Raw genomic sequence first — 20,103 nt, forward strand, 5'->3', positions numbered from 1 at the left:
CTGACCCACGGCACGGCGACACCGTGGGACCCCCGGGGGACGGCCGGAGGAGATGGTGACACGGCATCGGGGAGCTGGTGAGCAGCCCGGGGACGTCCCCATTTTCCAGGCTCCCCCCCCCAGGGGCCCGCGGTGCCCTCCTGGCACAGCCGTGGGGGACCAGGCGCCCCGGAGCCGAAGGGGTGGCTCTGCCCGGGCTCTGTTTTGGCTCCTCTCAAAAACAAGAGCGCGTCCTTGTGCCGAGGCCTTGTGTGCGGGAGCGGCTGCTCGGGCTGGGATAACAACAGCCCCTGCTGGCTCCCGGCGTGGAGGGCTCCCTGCTGGTCCCCAGCTAAGGGGGCTGCCGCTCCCCAACGGTTCTGCCTCACGGTGCAGTGATTCGGGAGGGAGACGCACGGCTTCTGGCTTCCTCCCAGTCCCACCAGTGCCTCCATCCAGTTACACGAATGCAAAACGCCTCGCGTAGCGTGCGGTGGAAAGCGAATTTGTTCACTCCTGCGTGCAGGTGGTGGCCGTGCTCCGCACGTGGTGATGGAGAGCAGCTGTCCCGGAGCAGCGGGGCCGTACCCAGCGCAGGTAGGGGGACCAGTAGGGCCGACCACGCTGGGGGCTCTGCCTGGGGCTCCCCAGGTGCCCCCAGCCCAGCACGGGGGGCTCGGGGTGTCCTTTGCTGGCGCAGCGAGCGGCTGACCTCCCCCTTGGCCAAGCTGTTGCAACAGCGAGGAGGAGGAAGGTCAGGTTCCCCGCAGGAGGGTGCAGGAGTTGACGTCAAAGGAAGCAGCTGGTGATTCACGGGTTCTCGGGAGCGCTCGTCTCCGGGGCCGTAACTCATCCCTTAAATGTCATTTCATCCTTGAGTGTTATCGCTGCTCCGCCGTTGCCCACCCGCAGATAACCGGCCCCGGGGGGACTCGGGGCTGCCCCTCGATGCAGCCCGGTGCGGGCAGGGGGCTCGGGGCTGCTCGGGGGCTCCGAGCTTGCTGGGCTGTGCCCGGCTTGGAGCCCCGCGGGGTGCCGGAGCCCGGGGGGTGCCTGCTGCTCCGCACGCAGACCCCTCAGCAGCAGTCCCACAAGCTCTGGTCCCAGTAACGGGCGTGAGGTGCCCGTCCCGTGTCGGGGGGCTGGGCACAGCGGGGTCTGTCCCGCGGCTCAGGCTGGGGCTGGCTGCACGAGGCCGCGAGCGTGCGCCCGGTGCCCGGACCACGGGCGACCTGCGGCCCCCGGCAGCTGCGCGGGGAGGGGGCTGGCCTTGGCCCCCGGGGCCCTGCCGTAAGTGACGGCTCTTATCTCCCTGCTGACATGCCAGCATCCTTCAGCGGGCGTATTTAAGGCCGAGCACCCGGAGGGCTGGGGCAGAGGAGCTCTCGCTGCACAGACGCCAGCCCCGACTGCTGCCGACCGGGGAGATGCTGCCCGCCACCTTCAAGCTGTGCGCTGCCATCTCCTACCGCCACCTGCGCAACATGACCGGTGAGGGCACGGGGGTGTGGGGCTGCTGCTGGGGGGCTGCGGTCCCCGGGTGTTGCATTTTGGTCCCCAGGACCCCTTTGTGCTGCTGGATGTATTTCTAGGGCCGAGGGAGGAGGGCTGTGCCCCGTTTCCAGCGTGGCTGCGCCCCTGCTCTGCCGGAGCGCTGCAGGAGAGCATTTATCCCACGCTACAAAGGTCGCTGCAGGCTTCTTGCTCTGGAGCCCCAGGAGGAGCCGTAGATGACGTCCCCTTGGCTGTCAGGATCTCGTACTCGTGTTCCATTTCCTACAGCCTTGCCTGGGCACCTGCTCGTGCAGAGGCAGAGGCGGGCGACTGCCCTCAGCTGCTGCGGGGCTGCCCTCAGCTCCCCGTGCACGGCTTGGGCTCAGAGCGAGACCGCCCAGCTTCTGTCCTCCCGTAGCACGAGGGCAGTAAGCTGCTCCCTGCAGCGGTGGTGGGGGGTAAAAGGAGGCACGCCGAGGGTTCTCAGTGATCTATGTCTAAAGGAAAAAAAGCAAAGCCTGACGAATGCCCCGCGTGGTTCTGCTGAGTGACGCGCTCTCTGCTCCAGGTCTCCGACGACAAGCCGCCGTCGCCATCAGCCAGGAGCTGAGCAGGCTGGCCTGCCGCAGCGCGGGGCCCAGCACGTGGATTAACCAGGTCCGCCGAAGGAGCTCCCTGCTCAGTAAGTGACAGGCGGGTGGGGACCTGCCTCATCATGCCGTGTGCCGGCCCTCACGGGTCAGTGCTCAGGGACCAGCTGGAGGAAAGCCGCTCGTGTGTAGTCGTGCTTCTGCTAAGCAAACGGCAAGCGCAGGCTAGCGGTGGGAGCCGAGCTCAACTCCTGAGCCCCTGGGTTCTACATCTATTTGATGTAGAGCTTATCTGGTGTTACGACGTGTTAGCCGATTGTAATGTTCTTACGCTTGCTCCTGCTTTTGTCCAATGCCTTCCAGGCTCGAGGCTGGAGGAGAAGCCCTTCAGCGAGGTGGAGATGTCTTACATCAAGCAAGGAGAGGAAGCCCTCCAGAAATCGCTCAGCATCCTCGGGGATCGGGACGGCTGGAAGACAGAGACGGTGGTGGTAAGCTCTGCTCTGCGGCAGGCTGACGTGGTCCTGCTGCAAGCGTCTGTGGTGCTGATCCTGCCTTCCCTCGCCAGGATAACGGAGACAAAGTGCAGAGCAAGGTGCTGCCTGACGTGGGCAAGGTGTTCCGCCTCGAGGTGGTGGTGGACCAGCCCCTGGACGCGGTGTACAGCGAGCTGGTGGACAACATGGAGCAGATGGGAGAGTGGAACCCCAGCGTCAAAGAGGTCAAGGTAGGGAGTGCCTGCGCGGGGGGATCTGACCTGCCTCAGATGCATGCGCTGCTCCACGTGGTGTTACAGGGGCCGGGGAATCACTTTGCACATCGCAGCAGGGCGCGGGGATTTTTCCGCCCATTCCTTGGGGGATGGACTTTTATTTTGGATGTTTCCCACTACAGGCATAAAGCCTGTTCTGCTATTTCAGAAGAGCAGCCTGTCTGCGGAGGGGGGGGCTGATTGTTACCGATTCTGCAGGAAATGCACTTGCTCTTTGCTGCATGGCAGCAGTCCAGCTCTGTTGTGGTTTGTGGTGTTAGTGGAGAAGAAATAGCAGTACCCAACAGTAGGGACGAGCACCTTGCTGTTCTGCAGCTTGTCTGAAAGCATTAAGAGACTTGCCTTCCTTTTTCGGGTATCGAAATCTGGAAATGATGTTCTGCATTCCAGGATAATGCAGAAAATGCTTATATTGAGAGAAATTGTAAGATGAGCTACTGTGAGAGCATGCATCTGGTTACAAGCAGTGATCAAAAGCTAGCTTTTAACTGACTGTAGCCGTTTTTGCAATAAATGCCTCACATTACAATTTGTACCGTCCAGATTCTGCAGAAGATTGGAAAAGACACGGTGATCACCCACGAGAAGGCGGCTGCTACCCCCGGAAACATTGTTGGACCGCGGGACTTTGTCAGCGTCCGGTGCGCTAAGCGACGCGGCTCCACCTGCGTCCTGGCCGGCATGGCCACCAAGTACGGGGCCATGCCAGAACAGCAGGGCTTTGTAAGGTAACGGCCTCTTGTGTTCACTTAGCGGGCATAGAGGGGCGCTTAGTCAATGTCAGATTGACATCCTGGCTTTTAGCATAGGCTCAGCGTTACGGTGCTGTTTGTTTCAGTAGCAGAGTGAGTTTTGTGTTTTGGGGAAGAAATTGCGAAGGAAACCCTAACTCATAAAGCGCTTCAGTGCTTTTTGAGGTTAAGTCAGATGTTGCTTTTTAACACGCACGCCTGCCCTTGTACAGAGCTGAGAACGGTCCCACGTGCATGATCCTGCGCCCGGTGGCTGGCGACCCTTCGCAAACCAAGTTGACATGGCTTCTTAGCATTGACCTGAAGGTAAGCTCCACAGTGAATTATTTCACACGAAAAGCAAGGGTTACATCCGCGGCGAGTTCCACTCACGGGCTGTCGTCTGCTCCTCTCTAGGGCTGGCTGCCGAAGACGATCATCAACCAGGTTCTGTCCCAGACGCAGGTGGACTTCGCCAACCACCTCCGGGAGCGCCTGGCCCGCACGGTGGCCGTGAGCTGCTGACTGCGCCCGGCCCCGAGGCAGCACCTGCCCTCCTGCACGGACTAGTATTTAATGCTTTGTTCAGGGGTAAAAGTAGGGATCTTGGTAATTAGGTAAGTCAGACACAGTTTAACTCCAGCCTGTTCTAACAAGCCAGGCCTTTAATAGCAGACATTACTAATAAAGCTTTAACTAATTAGCTGGGAGCTTCTAGGAGCCTGATTTAGGAGGCGAGCCCAGCCAGCACATGCTCAGAGTGCACGTGCAGGACAACCTGAAATTTTACTCCCTTCAGGTATTGTGTTTGCACATACAGCATGTGCTGGCCCAGCCTTCTGCATCAGTTAAAGCTTTATTAGTAATGTCTGCTATTAAAAGCCTTGGCTAATTAGTTATTAGGGCGGTCCCAGGAGCCTGATTCAGAAGGCGGGGCCAGCCAGCACCTGCTCAGTGTGCAAACACAGGACTTAACCTAAAATTCATTCCCCTCCTTTCCCCCAGTGAAGCAGCTCTAACTTATTTGATTATAATTATGCATGTCTGTACAGGAAAATTATTTATTAAAAGCTCTGTAATGATGGTCATTGGCAGGAGTCCCTGTAAAGATAGTCAGTGCTTTCATACAGTTAGCTGGAGGAGAGCTTCAGATTTAAAGTAGCTACTTTGAGTTTACAGGTTACGAATGAAACTGGATATCTAAACAAAAAAAGAATCACAAGACAAAAATGTAAGAGTTTAAAGAAAGGTTTATTTTTAAACTGGCTGCCAGTTTATGTAAAAAAAAATACAGTTTGGGCAGAAGCCCAAATTTCAGTCTTACATGCAGTAGTCTTGCTACAACACAATCCTTCTGGATGGAAGCTGTTTACAATTAGCCAAACACAGGTGAGCAGAAGTGTCAATGTTGCTTCTGCACGTATACATACAGCAGGTAGGTCCAACTGCAGCCTGCTCTCACTGAAAAATGACTGTTACAACCCCAGTACATCAGGTGAGAAGTATCTCAACACAATAGTTGCTTCTTCAGCTAGCTACGCCGTAAGTTACTGAAGACTCCGAGAGATGCTCACAAATAGCACAATACATACTAAAACTGCATTCACTTAGACTCCAGCAGAGGGGTAGCGCATGAATCTTCAGCAGGTAACAAATATACATACAAAAACGCCTGCCACCAAGAGCTGCATTGGCTTCATCATGTTTGTTCATTGACAGATTGTTCTGAGTGATGCCCGTTCTCCCAGAATAAAACCCACTTGATTTGATAGCCACCGTGTCCGTGGTCTGTTATGCTGCACCTACTTCTTTTAAGGCTCCCAGGGTGGGCTTCGTCTTCCATCAACTTCCGTCTCTACGTGGTACAGAACATCTGCCAGCGTGTGCTCTACGACAGCACCCCAGCCCATGTCACTCATCTGCAAGGGGAGCGAAAGGCAGTTAGCTTGATGCACAACGCACAGGCTCAGGACAGAGGGACAAGCCCTGCTGGCCACCACTGTTTGTATAGCACTTGGGGTAGTGCCACCCCCGTGCCTGTACTCGAGGACTGTCCCTCCTGAAAACATTAGCAGAGATAAAAATACTGCCATTTCCTTAAACAGCAAGTCAGGCCTTATATTAAAAAGCTATCACAGGCATAATCAGGGCCCTAATAGTCTGCATCAAATATTTAATTAAAATGAAAGGTGTCTTTGTCAAGAGGAAAGAGTTATTCAAAGTTTTTTTTTTTAATGCACTTTGTCCTTCAAGATTTTTAAATACATTCCTTTCAGCTGCACTATCAAGCTACAAGTACAAAACCTGAAGAGGCCAGATACAGGCTTGCTATAAATCTACTCCTCCCCACCATAGCAAATTTTCAACCACATTTTGTGATAGCCGCAAGGTATTTAAATAAAGTGGGGGGGGGGGGGCAGAACGTCAGTCATTACTTACTGGACGGTAAGTGATATCTCTGGGTGGGTACTTGAAATACGGTCCAAAGTTTATAGAAACCTATGGAAGACATTTGCATTAGAAAAAAAAGGCAAAAATTCTTCAGGCCTCACCCTCTTACACTCCTGAGCTTAACTGCACCCTGTGCAAGAACATGTGAACATACAGCCCTGCAACAAAGGACAGCATTCACTCAGTACTCTGAGGAAGTTAAATCCCACACGTGAACAGCTGCATTGCTCTAGACTAGTTTTAATAAGACAACTCCCCATCTTTGCTCACTTAACTGGGCTTGCTTGACACCCTCCCAGCACGTCCACTCTATGCATTAATAAAGCTACGGCTGGACTTAGGCATTATCTTTGACAGTATATTACTTACTGTGCAGCCTTTGTACAAAGAAATAGCAGGAAAATAAACGCCTTCAAAAATGTCTTTAAAAGCAACACCTTGGCTGACACCGTTCTTGAAGAATATTATCTGAAAAGTAAAATGAAAAGTTTTTTTTTTTTCCACTGATGCTAACTTTCAGGACCTTACTTGTGATCCACAAAGTAATTGTCAAAAGGCAGCTTATCAGTGACTCCCCTTCTGCCTGATGCCAGACATTTTTAACATACTTAAGTGACAGCAAGAACACTACAAGCAAAGGGTGCAGCTGGTTTGGTCAGTTCACCTGTATTCTTTTTGATGCTCAGCCTCCCTTTGTGGTCATTAAATAGACGTGACTAACATACACAGAAAACAGTCTCAGCAGGCTCACCACTCTTAAGTTCTGCATCCTTCCACGCCACCTACCAATGCTTAACTTACCTGGCTTCCAGGTGCTTGCTTTAGGCTCTTCTCTGCTTTGTCCACAAAGTCCTTCTCTTCAAAGTACAAGTAGCTTTTAAATTTGATCAAAGCCTGAAATATTAGGAAACACCCACTTCAGAAATAATCCGAAAATCTGTTACCTACAGTGACATATTAAAGAACGGCAGGCCTACAGGAGCCCTGCTCTGGGAAAGGCGCGCCTATTGTGTCAAGAGTACCCATGAAGAGTGATTCACACAGCTCAAATATTTGAGAACCAGGAGGGGAAGAGTAGATGAAACGAGATGTGGGAAATCTCATTCAGTAGTTCACACGCAGTGTTCCCCGGCAGAGCCTCTGGGTGGGGGTATTTTGTTTTCTTGAAGTCAATGCTTCAGACTTCTCTGCTGTGAACCAGAGTGACACCCAGAGGTAGGCTGGGAAGGTCACACTCAGAGAGAGGAAAAACGAGGCTGAGCAAGCAGTTTCCTGCTAGTCCCCACAGTCACCACTTCAGTTAATGAAGCCCACATCTCACCTTATCTTTGTAAGTATCAGGCAGCGATTTGGCAGTCTCAGTATCTTCTGGAAGACAGATGTAAAAGCCCAGTATATCTCCCTGTCCGTAGCCAGATGAATAGTGCTTCCCTATTGACTGATGGAACTTGGTTCCCTTCTTGCTGCGCCAGGAGTAACTGAACTTGTCGTAGCCCAGAGGTGCCTGGAGGTTCCCTGCAGAAACCAATGCTTCTCGATCAACATTCAAATTGTATCAGGAACACCTCTTTATGTACGCCCCTTCATGTTTTGGGCTAATAATTACATTCCGTTAATAAATACAACTGTCATTAGCACAAATATGGTGACGAAAGCATTAAGCAAGGCCACGCATGCAGCAGCATAAAGGAGCTGTCAGTACTGCAGTTCTGCACAGCTCAGAGCACCTACTGAAAGAGTTTATCCCTTGGTAAAGCAGTGACAAAATAGGCAAGCTCAACACTAGTTCCTCTTCTGAGGTTTAAATTACTGGGAAAAACAACAACAAAAAGTAGGAACTAGTTAGAAACCAATGCCTGCTACAAATACTTGGTAAAATTATTTACCCAATGGCTGCGACCAGCCTAATCTGGCAGCTGTGTCCGGAGGCATCTCATCCATGGATATTTCAAAGTACCACGCTCCTTTCCGCACCCCGTGTGAGGCTCGTACCATCGAATAGCCCTTCTCGCCGACGACAGTCAGTCTGTCATCCGAAATCTTCAACTGAGGAGCTGCAGCAGATAAGAGCACGTTCACAATTCATTTGCAATTTCTAATGCCTTTTGATATCACTGCACAAGTGACCATACAGAAGTGGATTTAACATTCGCACCTCTTAAAGCAATAACATGTACAACCTCAGTAACTTGTAACATGAGGTTAGAGAAGATGGCCCCTGGTAAGAAGAGCTGGCTACATAATGTGTACGGTCAGCAAGCTGCGTACCTCGGTCGTGCAGGGCTAGGAGGACTCGTTCGTACAGGCAGGCTCTGTAGAGGTCCCCAGGAATAGGCTTCCCTGCCCAGCAGTCCAGCTCCAACTTCTCTGGGTCAGGCGCGTGGGGGTCAGGCTCAGCCAAGATGTAACGATATCCATCTTTATTAAAGGGGTGCTCCAGAGGATAGCCATGGGGCGGTAACCGCTGCGCAGAGAACAACGGGTCGCTGTGAAGCACAAAAACTACAGGTTGGCATCTCAAAGTGGCTGCAGTCCAGCTACAGGTCAGCCCAGTACCACCTCTTAGAGAGCAGTACCTGCAGCGTCACAGCCTGCACAGCACTTTGCTCTCAAAAGAGCTGGCGTGAAATGAGCACGTACTCAGCTACTTCAAATACTTTCTAGCAGGTGACGCACAAATAACATCTCAGGGTTATGGCATGACTCCCCCTAAATAAGGGCAGACAGAGACAGATGGGAGGCAGCCTAGGGCATCGAAACTACAGCCGTCCCTCTGTCCAATGTACGACTTGCTAAAGATGCTCATCACCATGCCACTTTGTCCTCTTTCCTCTTACCTTCTGGTTTTCTTGGCCGTCCCTGTGGTCCCTCCGTCCTGCTGCTTGCGTTTTGCTCCCCGTCCCTTCCCACTGCCTCCTGCGGCGATTCCCCCTTCAGAGAGAAATCACAGCATGTTAAGCAACCGGCGATCAGAGAGAGCCTGTGAGCGTGGAATCTCCATGAACAGCAGAGGCAGAAGCAGCCAAGCTCACATCTGTTCATTAGCTCGTGTGCCTTCTTCCACACAGCTACACTTGAAACGAACTGCACTGAGCACAGAAAAACCCAGAACTTTTCGTAGGTTGCAGTCACCTTTTCAAGTGTCGTAACTTAGAGCGGAAGTGAAATGAGATTTACCAATAAAACGAGCTCCACTCCAGTTTTTACAATGAGAATTAAAAATCTTTTCTCTCACAGAAAGATCTCCAGCCAGCAGCAGTAGGTTCCTGTCTGAAAGCATTATTATTTGTTTTCATGGAGATTCCAGTCACACAATGCAAATTTGTTTCTGCAAAAGCAGCAGAAAACCCAACCTACAGCACACGCTATCTGATTGTAAGCAAAGTTGTCAGCCCAGTGACACACGATGCTGGAGAAACACTCTGACACCAATACCTGCACACGCAGTAAGCACTTACCAATGTATTTTAATCTATAAAATAAAATACACCGAAGTTGGGTAGAAATGAAAAGCACTAGAGGTGTTTCTCTTCAGTATTACCAAAATTAGTACTACGATTAAAGCACGTCATTTCACATTATGGCACCCAACTTCTAGTGATAAATAAAACTGTGTTACAGGACAAGCTACGTGTCAAATTTTATCAAACTACTATCAGTATGAATATTTCAATACGTTAAATTGCGTATGCATTTTACCATTACACTATTTCAAAAAGCATTACTATTGATTTACAAGGAAAACCACAATTTCTCTGGACTGCAGATAAACACCTTTAAGAACCACAAACTGGGTTGTAACTAGAAACACAGCAAGCTTTAAATTATTGGCACTCCCCTGGCAGTGTGAGGGGTTCAGACCGCTGAAGGGTTACCATATTCTGCACACACGTGACGTGATCTGAACCGCACTTGCTAGCTTTAGTGCGGATATTGAGACTCCCCAGGTTGCCACCACTTATTTAACTAAGCAACCAGAATGTCACAGACTCAGACCTCTTATTTAGGCATTACGATTTTAAATCACAAAAATATCAGGTTGAATCCCACAGACTTAAAAATAATCTTAACTGAAAATAAAACTTTAAACCAGTCAGGCGGGGCAGAATATGATGAATTTAAAGCTTCTAATTGCTAAACATTAAAAGGTGAAATTGTTGGTTTGTATTAAAATATTCTTGCAATCACGTCAGGGCGCACTTTTGATTTTTAAATTGAATATAGCTTCTAAGATAACTGAGCAAAAAAGCTTTCCAAACCACAATAATACTTAAGTTTTAGAAGCTGAAAGGTAAATATTCACCACCCAAAGAGGCTCCACCTGTAAGAACAGAAGTGGCACCACATATTTGAGAAACTTCCAATAGTTAAAGAAAAAAACAACCAGTGCACGAAACGGAGACAATGCAGCCTTAAATCCTATTTTTAAAAGCCCGAATCACCTCCTGCTAGGTAATAATTCAGCATGTTTCACATGGAATGGTACAAGGAAATGTCACCAGCTCTTAATACTACTACAATAAGATCGCTAAAATTACTTGTGATGAGCTAGAAAAAGTTCTTCCTTCGCAGAGCTGTCATCCCACAAAAAGGAATAACAGTAAAACACAGTGTTTTAAACACATTACTTATACTTTCCCTTACTACTTGCAAATCTCAAGAGTGAGGAGAACAGGAAATCTGAGTAATACAAGTATGTAAATTAAAACAATTATGGAAGGAAACCATGGAGCTCAGCTTTCTTGGAAGCACCTTGAATTAGCTGGCCACCACGAAGAAGAAAGCTGAACCTTTACAGTAAGTTAATCCCTATGGAAAGGGATGGTGAGACTGGCTTGACGTGTTTCGAACATCATAAACGCAACCTCAGTCCACACAACAGGTTTAACGGTCACATCTCAGCTGATGTAACTGCACTCACGCTACGCTACAGGACTGGGAAAACGCAGCTTCGAACCAAATACTGGAAAAAAAGAAGAGTTAAAGAACTTGCCATTTAAGCTTCCACTTGTGGATACAGCGTTGTTCTGCTTCTGGTTATCGTACGCAGGACCAATATTGGCAAGATCCTGGAAAAGGAAGGAAAGAAAGAGCTGAAGTACAGACTCAGACAAACTTACCATTCCAAGTCCAAACACGGCACTTCCACGTGCTGGAGAATTATTCCAGCACATCACTGGGCGCAGCACTGGCTTACGCTGTCTTGGATAATTTTTGCTTATTTGACTGAGCATAAGCTATCAGCAAAAATAACACCCCTCCCTTCCCTCCCAACAGGGCATTTTCCTTCCAGCTCTAATTACGTACTTGGTCTAGAAGTCCAAATTTTGGGTAGTCTTCTTCTGGATCTTTACTCCCTGGGTCTGGATGCTCTTTCACTAAGAACACATCTCTTTCTTTACACTGAAACAGAAAACAAGGGATACAATCACAGCAAATTCATTAACAAATGCTTAAGTCAAAACACGTACTATTAACATGTCCTACCAGTACCAGCTACATAAGAAGCTGCAGGAAGAAGCATTACAATCTTCACCAGCTAGCTCTATGTCTAGACCTCAAAGATGAATGTCAGACAACTGTATCATTCACAGAAAATCCTCCGTGAACTTAACTCCAATTACGTACCATGGTTTTGACAATATTATTAGGCCAAGTCATTTTCCCAGGTCTCTGTCTTGTTGTCATACACTCCCAGTATTTATCAATAAATGGGATAATATCCTGTTAAAAAACAACAAATCCAATCAGCAACAGTTAACAACACAGATCTGAAAGTCACACTGCCCATATTTGTTTGAACTTGCTCTTTAGTGACATCATAAATTACTTTAATCTCTGATAATTTTTCTAACAGCCTTACCTTATCTTTTGAGAACATAGTTTTTGGGTGCTCATCTTGTGTCCTTGACTGCCACGTCAAGTTGGCCAGAGCACTAAGGCACATTTCCTTGAGATCTTAAAAACAAAGATATACCAAAGCTAGAGTCAGACTCCATGAGGAAGATCAAACACACGAGCACTCACGCGGTGATAACAAAACACAAAGCACCCATGCTATCTCGAGTAATGGCGAAATGTCCCAGGTTCCATCCCACCCCACACCAAACAGGTTTTCACTTTTACAAAGTTAGTGGCAAAATGGCAATACGTATTTTGAAAAAGCTGTGCGTGCTTGTTGCTCAAGTTTTGGCAAGTTCTAGCAGAAGCCTCCCAAAGTCTTTAGACAAAATGAAGCCCCTAGGATTATCTAGCACAAACTTTCAACGAGTGAGCTTTTACACTTACTTGCTTGTTTTCTTAGGAAATACGTGTTCCCACTGTGATGGCAGACATTGCAATGGAAACTGTAGTTGGTCATGAAAGGCAAACATGATCTGGAAAAGAGCACGCCGATTTATGAGTTCTGGTGCATGCCTCACCTGTTCCACCAGGTTAAGAAATCAATTACTCTCATGCTCTCGCTACAAAAAGAACATCTTACAGGTTCACTAATATTTTCATCAAATTAATTTTATCGTGAGCAGTAACAAAAGCCACAAAGCTCATTGGAACACTGTAAGCAAACTAAGCGTCATCTTGTTTCAGACAAGTCCTGAAATTCACCCAGCAGAAAAACAACAACAACCCAGAAGCTCTAGACAAGGAGCTCAACCAGAGTTAATCAATTAAAATTAAGTGGAACTCTGGAGTACTTTTTAGGCACAAAATACACAGTCCTTGTCCTTGAGAATCTCACTCTACATTTCCATTTTTTCTTACACAAACCAACCATAAATTTAGCCCCTAACATACCTGGTAGCAGCCCTTCAAAACTCATTGATTTGAGCAGACCGGATCAGAATCTTTTTGTGAAGAAATTTATTTCCTCCACCACCTCCTTGACTAACGATTGAACTTTACCTAACAGCACACTCAGTACCTTCCTATTAATTAAAGCACTGTACAGAAATACGAAGGGTTAATGACTGCACACAATGTTGTGCTCAGACTGCCCAAACACATTAATGACATTAAACTTCTAGCTTCCTCAGGCTGTAGCTTCTGCACTGATTTCTCTTAATCGGCCTCAAGCAGCCTGTCACTGTTTACAGGAGGTGGATGAGGACAGCGCAAGGTGAAACCCGCACCCGATTTATGTAGGCACATTGCTTTGTTTTCAAGAGAACAGGGGGCGCAGATAAAAGGAGACACCAAAGCTTCATGCCTAGCATTACGCAGAGCTTACATACGTGGTATCGATGCCAAACGTGTCTGCTGTGAACCACTTCGTACAGATCCCGCACTGCAGCTCGATCTCTCCGAGCTGGCGTCCGTTCTCCTCATCCACGGAGCCCGCCTGGGCATCCAAGGCCTCCGAGGCATCGCCGGCACCTTCCTGCAAGCAGAGCACATCAGCACACGGGGGCTGGCCGAGAGGCTGACCGGATCAGACAGCAAAGGTTTGTGCGGGAGCTGTCAAGACAGCGGAATTTGGAGCAATATTCGCACACCACGGCCCCGATACCGAGCCACGCTGCGAGCGAGCCTGAACCACTCTGTAGTTTCGGGCAGAACCGACCGGGTGCGTGACAGGGCGACTGCGGGGGTCACACGGAGCCACAGGGCGCGGGGATCACGGAGCCACAGAACGGCTTCGGTCGGAGGCGACCTCCGGGGACCGCCCAGCCCGACCCACCCCTGCCGGGCAGGCTCGCCCCGGGCACGGCGGCGTCCCGGGGAGGGGGGGGTTGGATACCTGCAACGGGGGCTCCGCAGCCTCCCCGGCAGCCTGCCCCAGGGCTCTGCCACCGGCACCGCACCGAAGCGTCCCTCACACGGCCACGGAACCCCTTGGGGGCCCCCTTACGCCCGTTACGCGGCCCCGTTTACCCCCGTTACACGCTCCCCCTTACGCCCCTTGCCCCCGTCCTACCTCGGTCCCCCCCTCCCCCGTACCCGGCCGCTGTTTGCGGAGGTCCCCGGGCTCAGAACCGCGGCTCCGCTCCCCGCCGGACCGGCCCCGGTGACGGACAGACCGACGGACGGACGGACCGACGGCCCCACAGCCCCCCCCCGTACCATGGGGTCCTTCCCGCTGCCGGACTCGGCCTCCAGCGCCGCGGCGACGTCCCCCGGCGCCGCCTCTCCCCTGAAAGGGCACAAACGGGGCCTGAGCGCGGGGCCGGCACCCCCGGTACCGGCACCCCCGGTACCCCCCCCGGTCCCGGTCCCGCACCCGCTGTCGCCGTCGGCAGCGCCCGGCTCGGGCGGCGCCGGGGTCTCGGCGGGGGGCGGCGGCTCCGGGGCCGCCTCCGCGCCCTCCCCGCCGGGGGCCGCCATCGCCGCCGCCGCCGCCGCCGCCATGGCCGCCGCCACTCGCCCGCTCTCGCGGGGCCTCGCCGCTCTCGCGAGACTTGCCGCTTCAAAGGGCGACGCCCGCGGTGGGCCCCACAGCGAGGGGCTGGCGGCGCCCCCTGCCGGCGGCGGGAGGGGAGGGCGGGGAGGGGGCCGCGGCGTCACCGCGCGGGGCGTGACGTCAGCGTGGCGGGGCGTGACGTCACGCAGCCAGGGGGCGAAGCGGGGCTCGGGGGGCAACGGGGCTGGGCGCCCTGCAGGCACCGCCCGGCCGCTCCCTTGGTTGGGGGGGGCTGGTCCCGGTGTCCCCCCCCGTATCTCCGTGTCCTCCCCCGGGATGTCCCCGGGGGATCCCCGCGGTGTCCCCGTCCACCCCCCGGTATCGCCCCGCGTCCCCCGGTGTCCCCCCCCGGGGTGTACCTGGGGTATTCCCGCGGTGTCCCCATTCCCCCCCCCCCGGTGTCCCTCCGGTCCCCCCCGTGTCCTCCCCGGGGTATCCTCGCAGTGTCCCCATCCACCCCCCGGTGTCCCCCCGGTGTTCCCGGTGTCCCCCCGGTATCCCTTTGTCCCCGGGGTATCCCCGCGGTGTCCCCATCCACCCCCCGGTGTGTCCCCGGTGTCCCCCCGGTATCTCTTTGTCCCCGGGGTATCCCCGCGGTGTCCCCATCCACCCCCCGGTGTCCCACCGGTGTTCCCGGTGTTCCCCCGGTATCCCTGCATCCCCTCCCCGGGGTGCCCCCGGGGTATCCCCGCGGTGTCCCCGTCCACCCCCCGGTGTCCCCACATCCCTTCCCCGTGTCCCCGCGCCCCCCCCCCCCCCGTGTCCCCCGGGTCCCGCACCCCCGGGAGGGGGCAGAAGGGCCGGGAGGGGGCACACCGGGGGCGGGCGGGCGGGGAGGGCCGGGGAAGGGGCCGGGGGAGGGGGCCGGGCGGGAAGGGGGCCGCGGGGGGCCGGGGGGGGCCGCGGCCGCTCGGGGCGGCGCTCGGGGCCGCCGTACAAATAGCGGGCGGCGGGCGGCCCGGGGCAGCCATGCGGCCCCCGCTGCGCTCCGCGCTGGCGCTCTGCGCCCTGGCCCTGCTCCGCCTGGGCTGCGCCCCCCGCGCCCCCCCGCGCTGCCCCCCGCTGATGCTGCAGCTGCTCCGCGCCCCCCCCGCCCCGCTCCGCGCCGCCGCCGCCGCCGCGCTCAGCATCGCCCCGCACGGTGAGTGGGGCCCCGGCCCGCAGCTGGCCCCCCCCCGGGGTCTTTGCGCGGCCCCGGCCCGGCACCGCGCTGCCCCCGGGTGCCCTGTCCCGGGTGCCCCGTCCCTGAGCATCCCCGTCCCGGCACCGGCTCTGCCCCCGGGTGCCCTGTCCCGGGTGCCCCGTCCCTGAGCATCCCCGTCCCGGCACTGTCCCCGGGCGCTCCTATCCCGGGAACTCCTGTCCCGGGTGCCCTGTCCCTGAGCATCCCCGTCCCGGCTCTGCCCCCGGGTGCCCTGTCCCTGAGCATCCCCATCCCCGTCCCGGCACTGTCCCCGGGTGCTCCTGTCCCGGGAGCTCCTGTCCTGGGTGCCCCATCCCTGAGCATCCCGGTCTCTGGCACCAGCGCCGGCCCCCCGTGCCTTTGCGCATCCCCATCCCCAGTCGCTCCTGTCCCAGGACCGGCTCTGCCCCCGGGTACCCCCTCCCTGAGCATCCCTGTCCCGGGACTGGCACTGTTCCCCGGTGCCTTTGCGCATCTCCATCCCGGCACTGCGCTGTCTCCAGGCGCTCCTGTCCCGGGACCAGCTCTGCCCCCGGGTGCCCTGTCCCTGAGCATCCCCATCCCGGTCCCCATCCCCATCCCGTCCCCGAGCGCCCCGTCACCCCTGGGGCCACCCTCACGTCCCCGCTCCTGCTGCAGGTTCCCGGCGGAACGGCTCCCGCTGGGCGCTCTCCTTCGACATGACGTCCCTGTGGGGCAGCCAGGAGGTCAGCCTGGCCGAGCTGCGCGTCCGCCCGCCCGCGCTGCCCCCGGCCCGCAACGTCACCCTGGACATCTTCCACAGCCAGCGGCGGTGCCCGGCCGGCGGGACCTGCCCTCGCGAGCTCTTCCTGGGCACGTTTTCCGGCAGCCCCTCGGACAGCCAGGCCGCCTGGGAGGTGTTCAACCTCACCGGCACGCTCAGGTCCTGGCTCCACCAGGACGCGGCTCCTGGCAGCCCGAGTCCTGCGGAAACGGAGCTGTGGGAGGCGAGCACGGTGCCTGCCCCGGCCACCGCCACGCCGGGCTCGTGGGACACGAGCGACCTCGGCCACGAGGAGCCGGCCGTGCCCCAGGAGCTGGCGGACAGCGTCCTGCTGCTTGTCTTCTCCAAGGACAAGTCTCCGGGAGACCACAGCCTCATCAGGACAGTGGAGACCTCCAAGCACGTCATGCGTGACAGCGGCCCCAAGGGCCCGGGGAGCCGGCGGCACCGCAGGAACAGGAAGGAGAAGCAAAGGATCAAGGTGAGCGACGCTCCCGCTCCCGGCCCGGGGGAGGACGCCAACGCCAAGTCCTTGTGCAGGAGGGTGGACATGATGGTGGATTTCGAGCAGACCGGCTGGGGCAGCTGGATCGTCTACCCCAAGAAGTACAACGCCTACCGGTGCGAGGGGCAGTGCCCGTCGCCCGTGGACGAGACCTTCAAGCCCACCAACCACGCTTACATACAGGTAAGAGGGTCCCGCTGCCCCGTGCTCCTGCCGCCCGGCCCGGCGGCGCGAGGCGGGGAGCTGAGGCCGTGCCCTTCCCGTGTCCCCGCAGAGCTTGCTGCAGCTCTACAAGCCCAACCAGGTGCCGTGCCCTGCCTGCTCGCCCGTCAGGATGAGCCCCCTCTCCATGCTCTACTACGAGAAGGGCGAAATCGTCGTCCGCCACCACGAGGACATGGTCATCGAGGAGTGCGGCTGCAACTGAGGCGAGCTCCTCCCGCGCTGGGGAGGGGACGGCGGGGCTGCGTGTCCCCGAGGACTGGCCGCCAGCCACAAGCAGAACACGGATGGGGCGTCTCTGAGCCCCTGCCACCTCCGGGACCCTCGTGCCCGGGGGTTTGGGACACGAGAGAGGAGACAGCACTGGGACAGACCTGTGGGAGGTGGATGGTGGCGGGGAGGTGACGGGGGGAACGTCCCCTGTAGAGGCAGCGCTGCGGGGCAGGGGCAGACCCAGGCGACGCATGGGGAGGCTGCTGGGCTGGTGCTGCTCCGCTCACGCTCGTGGAGCGTCCCTCCTTGGTGTCGGTGCTGCCCTTGCACGCCCCGAGCACTCCCAGTAGCTGGAGGCTCGCCCAGGGCCACCTGCAGCACCGACACCCGACCTCGCTCAGCATCCGAACGGCTGAGATTTGCAGCGTCCCCCAGGGGGGTGGGCGTTTCTCTTAAATTTTCTATTGTATTTCTATTAAAACTCTATCAGATTTCTATTAAAAGTTTCTAATAAGAGCTTGCACGGGTAAGCTGGGTGCCCCTGGATGTAATGCAGCCCTGAGGTCTGTCAGGGTACGTCTAACCCCCCCCCAGCCCTCCTGCCTGCCCTGAAAACCTCAGCTCAGGCGCTGCTTTCATCTGCACAGCCTTGCTCAAACCTTTTCAACCACTCACTGGATGGGGCGGTAGGGAAAGGGCCGTGTTTGTACCATTCCTCAATAAATTATGTATTTAAGAAATGCCTGCTGCATGCTGCCTATTTCCACCCCCCTTTTTGCTGCTGGGTGGTCTCTCGGGATGCGACCCCCCGGCTCTCCGTGCATTGTGGTGCCGGGGGCTCTCCCCCCATCGTCTCCAGCTGGGGTCTGGTGTGAGCAGCTGGGCGGCGAGCACTTGGCAGCCCCCTCCCGATGTGACCAACACGCCGCGGTCCGCAGCTCCTTCTACTTAAAATAAAGGGCTAAGGCTCCGGAGCAGAAGCGCCAGCCCACCTGCGGGGTGCCCTGTCGGTACAAATGGATTTCCTGACCCCCCAGGAGTAATGCACACACGCTGCCCCCACCCCGGCCACCCTCGGGTGCTCAGGGCCACCCTGCCCGGCTGCCACGAGGAGAGCTGGGCTGCTCGTGCAGCTTCCCCTGGGATTTCGAGGCAGATCGGGGCACAGGGGGGATTTGGGAGCCCCCCGTGTCAATGCAGCGTGCAAAGGGCACCGTGCTTTGTAGGTGTGCGGCAGGAAAAGATGTAACCCCGCTCCAGGGATGGGAAACTTCACCTGGGATGGTGAAGGTGCTGTTCCCACCCTGATCATATAGATTGTGGGTTGCTCAAGAGCAACTGGGGAAGCACCTGCGGCCTTTGAAGCGAGGAGAGGGGCTAAGTGGATTTCCACCTTGATTTGCCCCTGGGAGATAAGGGCAGGGCCGCATTCCCTAACAGCAATAATTTGAAGCAGGCAGCTCGCTTTTTGGGCACTGCTGCCGGGGGTCCCTGCCCCGGCAGTGCAGCGGGGGCGAGCGGGGGTCTGGGTTTGAGCCTGGCCCCCCCCCCCCACCGGCAGGACCCCCCTGCCCCGACTCCACATCCCCGGCCCAGCCTGATGGGCCCCAATCCACATCCCGGGCCGCGGATAAACAAAGCTCGTCTGGTTCTCAGCCCCAGCGGCCCTGCGCCAGCCCCGCTCACATCCCCGCCAGCACCTCGCCCCTGCAGCCGTCATTAGAGGGTCATTTGCGGGGGCTGTTAAACGCTGGGAGAGGGCGGCCCTGCTGCTAACCCCTGGCAGGGGGCAGACACCTGGGGAGCGGGGCTCTTTCTGAAATAAAACCCTTTCATTTTTTATTTATTTTTTTGCCTTTTCCCTCGCGGGCTAGGAGCTCGCTCTTAAAAATTACCACACGAAGCACAGCCTAGAGGGCCGCTGCCGTTCTCCCACCAGCCCCCTGCCCCGGCAGGGCCCCCCCCAGTTCCCTATCTCGAGATCTCGGCCCCTCCATCATGTGTCTGAAACCCAGCAGCGGGTTCAGAAGTGACCCTGGGGAAGGAGGGGGGCTGGCAGCCGGGCCGAGATTGATCCCAGGCTGGACGGAAGACATCAAAGCTACGTGTCGGGCAGGCAGGTATCTGCCTGGGCGCCCCGCGTGTGGAACGGGGCCTGCTCGGCCCAATACACATCGGCTGTGGGACAGAGGGACACCCAGACTGGGGGCAGTCGTGCTGGGGGGGCAGCTCCAGGCCCTGCTTGCTGTGGGGTCCTGCAGGGCCAGGCCGGGGCTCAGGGGACACGAGCGGCCCTTCAGCACCCCGGGGCCTTGGGACGGGTGGGGGAGCAGGGACCGTCCATGGGCACGTGCAGCCGGACCCTTCTCACCTCCCTGCTTAGAGAAGCCCTCGGGAGCCTCAGGGCTGTGCAAGGCACGGCCACCACCACCCGTGGGCCGGTGCCCGCGCCCCCGGGACCTGCACGTGCTCCAGGAGGCAAAGATAAGCGCGGTTTGCTTTGGACGCACGAGGAAAGAGCGCGTGAGAGCAAACAGAGCAAGGGCTTATCACTGGCACGGGTAACAGCCGTCCAGCCGGCCGAGTGAGGCACCACTCGGGTCAGAAGGCGTTCCTGCTCCAACGACCGGGACACGGACCGGGACGGAGGCCCTCCGGGAGCTCTGCTCTGCCTTGCCCCAGACAAAAAGGGGAGGGAAAACGCGATGACAAAGCCAACACTTGTCCCCCCGGACCTCCCCGGAGCACCCCAGCTGTGCAGCACCGCCACCCACGGCTGCTTCGCCCCCCGCTGTGTGCACAACTGCACCGGCACAGCTG

At 56.0% G+C, this 20,103-nt stretch overlaps 3 protein-coding genes across 4 annotated transcripts; 2 read left to right on the forward strand and 1 right to left on the reverse strand.

The window, feature by feature from the left end:
* Positions 1–144: 144 nt before the first annotated feature.
* STAR (steroidogenic acute regulatory protein) lies at positions 145–5,321 on the forward strand. Its single transcript, XM_013194444.3, has 8 exons — positions 145–576; positions 1,307–1,470; positions 2,042–2,155; positions 2,427–2,554; positions 2,632–2,790; positions 3,379–3,563; positions 3,800–3,893; positions 3,984–5,321. Exons 2-8 carry the CDS (start codon positions 1,407–1,409, stop codon positions 4,089–4,091), a joined length of 852 nt encoding a protein of 283 aa, XP_013049898.3. The 5' UTR covers positions 145–576; positions 1,307–1,406; the 3' UTR covers positions 4,092–5,321.
* On the reverse strand, positions 4,799–14,393 carry ASH2L (ASH2 like, histone lysine methyltransferase complex subunit). 2 transcript variants are annotated; one of them, XM_048047326.2, is made up of 17 exons: positions 14,236–14,393; positions 14,079–14,148; positions 13,250–13,395; positions 12,306–12,394; positions 11,881–11,975; positions 11,646–11,741; positions 11,325–11,420; positions 11,011–11,086; positions 10,321–10,338; positions 8,855–8,948; positions 8,286–8,503; positions 7,904–8,071; positions 7,339–7,532; positions 6,819–6,911; positions 6,387–6,485; positions 6,006–6,065; positions 4,799–5,485 (listed from the first exon to the last, which is right to left on the reverse strand). In XM_048047326.2, the coding sequence occupies exons 1-17, from the start codon at positions 14,361–14,363 to the stop codon at positions 5,378–5,380; spliced, it is 1,848 nt and encodes a 615-aa protein (XP_047903283.2). In that variant the 5' UTR covers positions 14,364–14,393; the 3' UTR covers positions 4,799–5,377. The 2 variants fall into 2 exon arrangements, with proteins under 2 accessions (XP_047903283.2, XP_047903284.2); XM_048047327.2 differs by lacking the exon at positions 10,321–10,338.
* Positions 14,394–15,318: 925 nt separating this feature from the next.
* Positions 15,319–17,969, forward strand: NODAL (nodal growth differentiation factor). Its single transcript, XM_066983578.1, has 3 exons — positions 15,319–15,556; positions 16,238–17,031; positions 17,123–17,969. The coding sequence occupies exons 1-3, from the start codon at positions 15,385–15,387 to the stop codon at positions 17,273–17,275; spliced, it is 1,119 nt and encodes a 372-aa protein (XP_066839679.1). The 5' UTR covers positions 15,319–15,384; the 3' UTR covers positions 17,276–17,969.
* Positions 17,970–20,103: the final 2,134 nt, after the last annotated feature.

This window comes from Anser cygnoides, chromosome 26 (assembly GCF_040182565.1).
Source record: "Anser cygnoides isolate HZ-2024a breed goose chromosome 26, Taihu_goose_T2T_genome, whole genome shotgun sequence".
Taxonomy (NCBI): Eukaryota; Metazoa; Chordata; class Aves; order Anseriformes; family Anatidae; genus Anser; species Anser cygnoides.